This window comes from Argopecten irradians, chromosome 10 (genome assembly GCF_041381155.1).
Source record: "Argopecten irradians isolate NY chromosome 10, Ai_NY, whole genome shotgun sequence".
NCBI classification, from domain to species: Eukaryota; Metazoa; Mollusca; class Bivalvia; order Pectinida; family Pectinidae; genus Argopecten; species Argopecten irradians.
In genome coordinates this window covers 33485335-33496606 of record NC_091143.1, presented here as the reverse complement: position 1 = coordinate 33496606, position 11272 = coordinate 33485335, and the positions used below count along the sequence as shown (strand labels likewise).

The window sequence follows — 11272 nt, the reverse complement described above, 5'->3', positions numbered from 1 at the left end:
CAAAATATTAAGTATTTCACATTATACAGTAATTATTACTTAGCATGTTACTTTACATCACTGTCTGAAAAACTGAAAAAGTGTTACATGTAATTGAACTTCAATTTTTAAATTTGTTTTTAATTACGCGGGTTGCAAAATGGACCTACATGTTTCGTTCATTCTCCACTTAATGTATAAACTCCATTAATAAGTGTCTTTTATCAATATCGAGACTTCAAACATGTTTGTATATCATGCTTGTTTCACGTGTCAAGTGTATTGGTTAATCTTCGAAAATAATCAAGATTGGGTTCCTCGGACCAATTAAGCTTTTTCACATTAAATATGGCACTCACGACAAATTTCAACTGTCCTAAGCGATAACGTATTTCAAAAACTATCTGTGACTAATCAAGGAAATATGCAAATGTTACATTTTTTTCTATCATATCATATATATTAGTATACGCAATAGGAGAAGACAGGTATTGACACACATTTAGCAAAAATTAAGGTAGTGTTTATATTATGAGGCATTTCTAATAACAAACATCAATTTAAACTTTTTAACAAAGTCTCGTATCTGTTATTTACCAAAATATGGTGGTTGTCGGCAACAATTATTACTTTTCAATTTTCATTTTTTATGTTTTTTTTTTATTTCTGAAATCATGCAAATTAGTTAAGAATGAACGAACTGTCGGTATGAGTATTTTCCCATAATGTATCTGTCGGTAACGTACACTTATTCCTCTCATCAACCACAAAAATTGTAACATTTAGTAGATCTAGTATACATTTTTCAAACTATGTGATTTATCTTTGTGGGAAAGTGGCATCTTATTTAATCAAGTAAATAGTAGTAACGTATCTGCCATAAATGTAAAAGTTACTATATATATATATGAACATAGATCTATACAGTGAATTCTGTAAACTGTTTCGTCGTTTAATGGCTTTTTCTCAAACCGTAGTTGGAGTATAATAGTTGCAAAGGTATCAAATGCACTAATACAAATTGACACATATTTATATAACTAATATCGTCAATGGAAAACGGAAAATAAACACCAGACGTTAATCAATTAAAATATATACTTTTGTTTTATTTTTTCCTCTGGATTTGTCAATTACGCAAATGTACAAAGTAGGTATTGATAACAAGAGAACACAGAAAACAGCATTTTTATTGCCGCTATACACTATGGGTGTAATCCCTGTTGTCAGATGATTTCAGTGATATCACATGGTCGATATTTACCGGAAAAGAGGTTATATTTAATGGAATGAATGCTGCAAAAACATATAAAAACAAAGCAATACATTTTAATTTATTTATCTAAATCAAAGAAAGGCAATGTTGTTGCCATATTGCGGAAAAATTAGGAAAAAATAATGGAAGGTGACAGAATGGCTACTATTCCGTTTTTGTATATTACATAGTTACCTGCCCTTGCGGGTAGGTATTGATTGTAACGTCATGAGTTTGCGAGCGACACGTCATACTTTTTGGAGAAAACGGCGTGAATTGCGCTCACAAAATAATGACGTAACAATTGATACCTACCCGCAAGAGAGCTAACTCTGTTATATGCAAAAACGGAATAGGCGTAAAAGAATTAAAAAAAAACATACCATGGTTTCCAAGAAATGAACTTCTCCGATAAAGTTAAGTTGCCGTTCAACTACATAATGTATTGTGAATTAAATCTTTTATAACTACTATGATATTCACTTTTCGTTCTTTGATAAATGTGAATATAATAAAACACAACTCATCGTGACTTCGGCGACCCTAAACATGCATGGTAGGTGACAATCCCGATTGATGTTTCACACTGCATGTGTCGTTTATTACCGGAATTCACTTTATTGACAGTCCAATCAAAGTCAAGTTAGAGCGGAGGGTGGAGTCGCACGTGTACCAGAGACCAGGCTTTGTGTAAAGTATCACGAAATGTGTAGGAAGCCGAACTCGTTGTCACCTATGTACCTGTGTTAACATTGAACGACTGAGATACGGGCGTCCACATTTGTACAGGTGAGAATGTATATATATAGGTCTCCGACACAGTGTCCCATCATTCTGTCGTGGTAATCGCATGTGACAGCTTCTGGCCAGGAGTGCGCTACCTGTTAGAGCTGTGTATGTAACCTTATAATACACAAGGCATTGGACTGTTGTGTAGACTTTTCTACAATGTGTCTGATATCGAGCTGCCTCCTCGTTTTACTCTTGCCAGTCGCTGTATCAGCGTTTCCACAGTCTGGCTGTCGACAAGGTGTGAATTGCTTTCTGCCACATTGTTTCTGTAGTACACTGGAACATTTCATGAACCGTAGTGATATTCCCCAGATGGTGTATTTCGGATTAGACGATGCTGTTACTGGGTCTGCAGAAGACTATTACAAAGTTCTTTTTAGTAGAGAACGAAAAAATCCCAATGGATGTCCAATCACTCCGACATTGTACATCTCACATGAATATACGCAGTATAATGTTGTTCGGGAGTATAAAGATTTAGGATACGAACTTGCCGTGCATAGTGTTACCCATACCCACATAGACACTGGCTCGAAAGTGTTGCGTGAGGCCCGTGACCAAAAGAACAATATCATCAATCTTGCTGGAGCAAATGCTAAAGATATTATCGGTTGGAGAAGCCCTTTCCTACAGACGGCCGGGGACAGTCAGGTAGACATGCTGGAAAGACTCGGATTCCAATATGATATTTCATTAACGCACAAACGGGCGCATATGCGTGATAGAAATCCTTTCCCGTTTACTCTAGACTTTGGATGGTCATATAATTGTCAGATTACACCATGTCCCTACCAAAAACATAAAGGATTTTGGGAAGTTCCTGTTAACGCGATGCGAGATTTTAAGGACCAGTTTTCGTGTGCTTATGTCGACGGTTGTTATAACAGACCGGATATGAATGCTGCAAAAACATATAAAAACAAAGCCGATACATTTTAATTTATTTATCTAAATCAAAGAAAGGCAATGTTGTTGCCATATTGCGGAAAAATTAGGAAAAAATAATGCAAGGTGACAGAATGGCTACCATTCCGTTTTTGTATATTACATAGTTACCTGCCCTTGCGGGTAGGTATTGATTGTAACGTCATGAGTTTGCGAGCGACACGTCATACTTTTTGGAGAAAACGGCGTGAATTGCGCTCACAAAATAATGACGTAACAATTGATACCTACCCGCAAGAGAGCTAACTCTGTTATATGCAAAAACGGAATAGGCGTAAAAGAATCAAAAAAAACATACCATGGTTTCCAAGAAATGAACTTCTCCGATTATAAAGTTAAGTTGCCGTTCAACTACATAATGTATTGTGAATTAAATCTTTTATAACTACTATGATATTCACTTTTCGTTCTTTGATAAATGTGAATATAATAAAACACAACTCATCGTGACTTCGGCGACCCTAAACATGCATGGTAGGTGACAATCCCGATTGATGTTTCACACTGCATGTGTCGTTTATTACCGGAATTCACTTTATTGACAGTCCAATCAAAGTCAAGTTAGAGCGGAGGGTGGAGTCGCACGTGTACCAGAGACCAGGCTTTGTGTAAAGTATCACGAAATGTGTAGGAAGCCGAACTCGTTGTCACCTATGTACCTGTGTTAACATTGAACGACTGAGATACGGGCGTCCACATTTGTACAGGTGAGAATGTATATATATAGGTCTCCGACACAGTGTCCCATCATTCTGTCGTGGTAATCGCATGTGACAGCTTCTGGCCAGGAGTGCGCTACCTGTTAGAGCTGTGTATGTAACCTTATATTACACAAGGCATTGGACTGTTGTGTAGACTTTTCTACAATGTATCTGATATCGAGCTGCCTCCTCGTTTTACTCTTGCCAGTCGCTGTATCAGCGTTTCCACAGTCTGGCTGTCGACAAGGTGTGAATTGCTTTCTGCCACATTGTTTCTGTAGTACACTGGAACATTTCATGAACCGTAGTGATATTCCCCAGATGGTGTATTTCGGATTAGACGATGCTGTTACTGGGTCTGCAGAAGACTATTACAAAGTTCTTTTTAGTAGAGAACGAAAAAATCCCAATGGATGTCCAATCACTCCGACATTGTACATCTCACATGAATATACGCAGTATAATGTTGTTCGGGAGTATAAAGATTTAGGATACGAACTTGCCGTGCATAGTGTTACCCATACCCACATAGACACTGGCTCGAAAGTGTTGCGTGAGGCCCGTGACCAAAAGAACAATATCATCAATCTTGCTGGAGCAAATGCTAAAGATATTATCGGTTGGAGAAGCCCTTTCCTACAGACGGCCGGGGACAGTCAGGTAGACATGCTGGAAAGACTCGGATTCCAATATGATATTTCATTAACGCACAAACGGGCGCATATGCGTGATAGAAATCCTTTCCCGTTTACTCTAGACTTTGGATGGTCATATAATTGTCAGATTACACCATGTCCCTACCAAAAACATAAAGGATTTTGGGAAGTTCCTGTTAACGCGATGCGAGATTTTAAGGACCAGTTTTCGTGTGCTTATGTCGACGGTTGTTATAACAGACCGGATACGGAAGCGCAGGCCTATAAGTACATCATGGACAATTTCCTCAGTCACTATAATGGTAACAGGGCTCCATTAGGGTTTAACATGCATTATGCTTGGTTTATGTCCCCAAATAACTTTAAGGCTATGGACAGGGCTATACACGATATGATGCAGTACCCAGGCGTTTATATTGTCAACGTCAAACAGATGCTGGAGTGGATGAAACGTCCGACTAAACTTTCTGAACTTTCCAGCTTTGAACCCTGGGGATGTGGTTTGGCAACTCCAAAACCACGTACAACAACAACAACTACTACTACTTCAACTACGACGACGACGACAACAACAACTCCAAGACCAACAACAACAACACCAACAACCACAACCACAACAACGCCAAAACCAACAACAACGACAACAACGCCAACGCCAAAACCAACAACAACGACAACAACGCCAAAACCAAAACCAACAACAACGACAACAACGCCAAAACCAACAACAACGACAACAACGCCAAAACCAACAACAACCACAACGGCAACAACAACAACAACTACTACTACAACAACTCCGACACCAACAACGACAACAACACCCAAGCCAACCACAACTTCGACGACAACAACAACACCAAAACCAACAACAACTACAACAACCACTACAACAACTCCGACACCAACAACAACGACTGAAGCACCAAAACCAACGACGACGCCATGGCAACTACCACCATCAACAGCAAAGACACCGGAAGTTAAACACAAAATACGCTTACCGGGTCCAATTCCTAACGAAAAATGTCAACAGGAAGTAAACTGCCACCTACCGGATTGTTATTGTGCTGGTACAAGTATTCCTGGAGGACTTCCGGTATCGGATACTCCCCAAATGGTGTTCTTCACACTGGATGGCGTAGTGAACTATCAGGTATACGGAAAGCTCAATAGGTTACTTCCGGCCTCTCGGAAGAATCCAGACAACTGTCCGGTAAGTGCAACGTTTTTTGTCTCTCAGGCCGGTACGTTCAGAATGTACTTGAAACTTTTGAAAAATCGCGGAATGGAAATCGCAAACAAGGGTTATAATGGTGTCCATTTTAACAACCAGCATGTCCTTAACGATGAAATGATGTCACAGATAGGAGATTTAGGTCAACTCGACATCAAACCTGAAGGCTGGAGAAGCCCTAACCTGAAACCATTAGGGGACGGTCAATTCGAAAAGGTCATGAAATATGGCTATCTGTACGACTCTACTCTAACTGTACCCCGAGAAAACACAGGCGATAAATATTGGCCATTTACCCTAGACTATGGATGGAAGCATTCTTGTGTAATCCCAGATTGTCCAAAAGATGCCTACCCAGGTCTATGGGAGGTTCCGAACACTCCTATTATAGACTATAAAAATATGTACATCTGTAATTATGTCGATGGCTGCATGTTTTCTCCCCCTACTGCAAACGACACATTCAACTTCCTTTGGAACAATTTCAAGGCTCATTATCAAACGAACAAGGCTCCTTTTGGAATACATCTCCGCCATATTTGGTTTTCGCACCCATTCTATACTAAAAATCTAGAGGGGTTGCAAATGTTTGTTGACAAACTGAGTTCAATGAATGACGTGTATATCTTGGCCATTAAGGATATTATCGAATGGATGAAGAAACCGACACCTTTACAGAATCTACCAAACAACAGACCATGGCAATGTTAAAGAATGCTGTTCCGGATATTTTTGTTATGTATTGTTACCATGGGTACAATTGTTAAAAAATATTTTGAATCATTGTTAACAACAGATTTCTGATTAAGATAAACGAATTTATTGTTAAAATAATTTGGCAAAATGTTATGGGAATCACTGTTTAACAACAATTTTATGATTAAGATAAGTTTCTTGTTAAACGAACTTGATTTTTTTTATAGGAATCTAAAGTATTTCATGAAACAAATTATTCTACGACATACATTTATTATGAAACAGCTACTGTAGACGTGAATATTTTCACCAGTGTTAAATTTCGCGAATCGCAAGATAACCAGCTAACCGGATGAGGCTACCCGGTGTAAAGGGGGAAACATACCCAGTTATTTTGAGTGACTACAATTTTTGTGATGTTGCTATTTTTGGAGAATTTACGCAATCAAACCATCTTCGCGTAATTAGCGTAAATTTTCTCCTCGCGTAAATTTCCATGCTAAGTGTATGTGGATGCCTACTTGATATTAGTTACCTTTCAAATGTAATTATTATCCCATCAATGTTGAAAGTAACAAAATAATTACTGTAAACCAAAATATTTCCGCGTCGATTAGATTTCACGGTTTGATATCTAACTATGTTTCCAAGGTTATTTAATATGGCGATTAAGAGCCATATGGTTTTATTCTACTTATGCTGACAACTTTTTTCTGTATCGATTTTTTCTAAAGATGCCCCATCCTTGACAAATGGTATTTTTTCTCTATCAAATACAGGAGAAGAAGAATAAGTTTTTTCTTCAGCTACAAAAATTACTTACTTTACACCATTGAATTTTTTTTGGCTTTATTTTTACTTCAAAATAAGATTAAAATAATTAATTGCGTCCCGAAAAATTCTCTGGCACTATCTTCTAAATGGATTGCGAATGCACCTAAAGCAAAATGAATTATTTCATTTTTTTTTTGTGTGAATTAGATGTATGTACACTAATTAAAAACACAAATTATTGTTCAAATCTTTCGGCGATGGAGAATCTAACGATATTATATTCAAATACGCGGATTACAATCACACGCGAAGAAAGGTGTTACATAGTATACATTTTATCTTTTAATCGATTTCTATTTTATTACGTAACAAAACACAATGGAATGATATAATATCGAAACGCAGTTGGTTCCCTGATTCACATTAAATATATTCCACGCGTATGTAATTATACCGCAAATAGATCTTAATAGTGTTGACCAACTGACAACTGGTGCATATATTTATCCTTGGTCATAAATCAACTTGTTAATTTATTTTCATATTCACAAATGTTTATCATTTTGTCTTGTTGCTTATGTAAATGTATTCGTGTTATGTGGACGTGCTGTTGATAAGTGTGGCATTTACAATCAAATTGTAAATTAGTTTGTACATGTGCTAAGATTATGAAATCCATTTATTATGAAGGCTGTTCCCGGGTTAATCCTGAACATATAAGTATGTAATATTTACTATTTTGTGTATGGTTGTAATATACTGCTCACAAAAGTTAAAGTTATTTGTAAACTTAGGTGGAATATTTCAACCACATTTTTACAAATTATCATTGAAATTATATTCCTATCGATCACGTATATTTATTGTTAATCTAAATTAAACATAAAAAATGAATGGTAATGTTATAATTATTCTATATTATAATTAGTTAATTATTTCAAAAACAAAACCTAATTTTTATAACTTTGGTGTATAATAGCCTGTATCTAGTCCCTTTCCTTAAACGAGAGGTTTGTGCAATGTTTTTATTGCACAATAAAATGTTCTTTAATGTTTTACTATACACCAGGGAATGATCATACGCACTTTCATGTTTTTGAAATTTCCGATTCTTGAAATATTCCATAGTTCGACAATTTAGTGATGGAAACACTAAGGTCAATTATGCAACCATTTAAAGTTATATGTGTCATAAATGAAGGAGAATTTTGACATCCTATATTTTGTCTATTAACAATTTAAAACCGATGCTGTGGAAATAGTTCAAAGGCACGGACAAACATGTATGAAGCTTTATAGGTATTACATTGTAGTTCTTGTTTTGATGTGATTTCTCTCTATTTCGATGAAGACATATTGATGACGCCAATTTACAATGAATATTATCATCGTAAAAATATGAAATGAAATGGTGGACCACAACTTGGCTTCTTGGTTTGATCAAGTCAAGCGTAGTCTTTTACTGCACTATCGATATCAAAATCATAGATTTTGACAGTACTGGCAACATTTATTTTGAGCTTTTATAAAACACATAAAAGGCCTATACTTTGTCAGTATTGTAATTCTCAAAATGTTTGTAACTATTGGTGGCGAATAACATATCAAAAGCTCTTCTTGATTCGTGAGTATGAAAAGTACGGCACATATAACTTTAAAGTTTAATATTCATATATTTCTGATGTTATCTCATTTATTGGAAGTGTATTTTATGATCAGAAAACAATTCCTGTTTTTCTTATTGGCTTCGTCTTATCTATATCTGAAATTGTGTACTCAATTGTTATTGAATCAATAACAAAAATGCAATGTCTATAATGTTAAATTCATTTTTTATATTAAAACTGGACATTTGAAATTTTGAAAAACTACCATATAAAGCAAATGAGTTTTATTAAGATACACAATTTTCAATTTGTATTAATAAAGATTTTGATTTATCGAGATTTTGTTACAACTATTATCACGACTTTTATGCTATAACATGAAAGGCGTTTTCCAACCTTATATTATGAATCGCTCTAGAAAGTATATCATTAGTTAATGATGTAAAGTCAGTATTACGATCTACGAGAGTGTTTAAGTCAGCTAAATCTTATCATGGCGTTTCCTCAACATTTCAGTATGATAATTATATGTTAATAAGTATGATATGATTAATTTGTTAATTACACACTTCGGCAATGCATTACACTTTACATTGTCATTTTACATAACATGTAACGATCTATCAAAACAAGACACATCATGTGCAACAATGATGATTTCAATGATGCATGTACAACTAATGATGTGAATAATTAGTAGATCATTTGGAAATTCTGCGGGAAATATATGTTTTTGTAATGTTACATGTATGTTTTAAAGGAATAAAATGCTTTTGGATGATAAAAACATCTCCATTTTTTATTCGAAATAGTGTTAATAAGGTTGACTGATGTCTTATAAAAAGTCTATATAGTCAATCTTATTTGGTGCTTCTGTTATTGCTTTAAAGATTTGGCGAATGGAATATAATGGGACTTAACAGGAAGTAATTTTTGGAATGTTTAAGGCGTCTGATCTTGACTCGATATTGTGGACCCAACGCGGACCAACTGCCAGCTACAACCTTTGTTCGATGTTTTTCATCTGGAACTTCATTCTTCTACGCCTATCTACAATGTTGTATAGCTATATACAATTAAACCTCGTTAACTCGAAATGGTTAAAGTTAAAACCGTGTATAATTTGAGGTGTTTTCTTCGTTTAAACCACTAAATAGTCAAATAAAAATCAATTCATATACTTTGATAACGAAGGTATTTGATGCTGTTCCTATCGAATTAGAATTAAAGAGGCTTGACTGCATGCTAATTACACATAGGACACAAATTAAGTTAATTATATTGTTAAAGTGAATCAACTGGGCCCAGTTTCACGACGTTACCATAACTTAAAAGAACATTCCTTCACTTAAAACCCCCATAGGAAAGCATTACATAGCTTGAGAAAACATCTTAAGTTAAGGAGTCTTCCCTAAAGATATGTAATGCTTTCCAATAGAGAAAATAAGGTTGACTGAAGTACGGAATGTTTGTGAAACTTGTCCTTGTGACTTAAATACTATCATATAAAGTGTAAAATTGCAAGAAAAACAAATCAGACAGTAGATAAATTGAGGTATTGACCTCGTACACATGCAATATGCAGTAGGCATATTTGGATATCGTAATTTAAAAAATATCAAAACAGAAACTCTCAATTAACGATATTAAAGCTATGTATTTAATTGTGATACATTATTTGCCAAATAAACGTCATTGTAAATATATGACATGGAGATTGGAGATGGGATCAATGTCTCGATATTATCATAGAAGATATGTATATACATATCATTATGATACCATTATTTGAATGGCGCTTAGAATAAAATTTGACTAGAAACTGACGTCACTTGATGAGTGTGGAGAACCGCTCTAACCTCTGGGAGGCCGAGGTGGCCGATTGGTAAATATGTCTCGACATATTACCACATGCCCTCCACATCTTGGTCGTGAGTTCTAACATCACGTGGGGCAGTTATCAGGTACTGACCGCTGGTTGCTGGTTTTTCTTCGGGTACTCCGGCTTTACTCCACCAATAACCCGGCACGTCCTAACATGACCCTGGCTGTTCATAGAACGTTAATCTAATAAATAAACCCTCTAACCGCTGGATATCGAGGCCTGGATCTATATACTCTATAGCGAATTAAATTAGCAAGGCAAATAATTTGCGAACAGGGCATTTTGGCGAAGGTTGATTTTCGTGGTTCACTGATTCCTTTCATTTTTGAATTCAAACGAGATTATTTAAGCACTATCCTCAATATCTTTTGGTTTTATGAAAGCAAAGACAAAAAACGGAATGACATTCTTCATTGACGCTTCCGTTTATGAAATTTATGAAAAAGAATGTCCGTTAGTTTTTCGTCTATTATATATATAGTGTTATATAATTGCTTATAATTTAATTCAGATATCTCACTCGGGTGATAATTCGGCACACCGTAAATTTACATACTTGAATTATAATAAAACAAATTGAGTTGTGACGCAGTGATATCTTATCCAATAATTCAGTTTGGCCAATGACTTTGCCGCTTTTAAAATTACCCGCGAATCCAACCAATAGAAATGAGTGTATCATATAAAATTAAATTATTGTCTAATAAGTCATACTATATCCGAATATCCCGCTGTTGCTTGGATC

At 35.6% G+C, this 11272-nt stretch overlaps 2 protein-coding genes across 2 annotated transcripts; both read left to right on the top strand.

Moving 5' to 3' along the window:
- Window positions 1-2081: 2081 nt before the first annotated feature.
- Window positions 2082-2965, top strand: LOC138332661 (chitin deacetylase 7-like). The gene has a single exon (XM_069280656.1). It carries the CDS (start codon window positions 2183-2185, stop codon window positions 2963-2965), a length of 783 nt encoding a protein of 260 aa, XP_069136757.1. The 5' UTR covers window positions 2082-2182.
- A 760-nt stretch (window positions 2966-3725) lies between these two features.
- LOC138333705 (uncharacterized) lies at window positions 3726-9423 on the top strand. The gene has a single exon (XM_069282256.1). The coding sequence runs from the start codon at window positions 3838-3840 to the stop codon at window positions 6274-6276; it is 2439 nt and encodes an 812-aa protein (XP_069138357.1). The 5' UTR covers window positions 3726-3837; the 3' UTR covers window positions 6277-9423.
- The last annotated feature ends 1849 nt before the right edge of the window (window positions 9424-11272 follow it).

Coding starts and splice junctions, on each gene's coding strand:
- LOC138332661 (XM_069280656.1), top strand. CDS start 2,183: ATGTGTCTGATATCGAGCTGCCTCCTCGTTTTACTCTTGCCAGTCGCT.
- LOC138333705 (XM_069282256.1), top strand. CDS start 3,838: ATGTATCTGATATCGAGCTGCCTCCTCGTTTTACTCTTGCCAGTCGCT.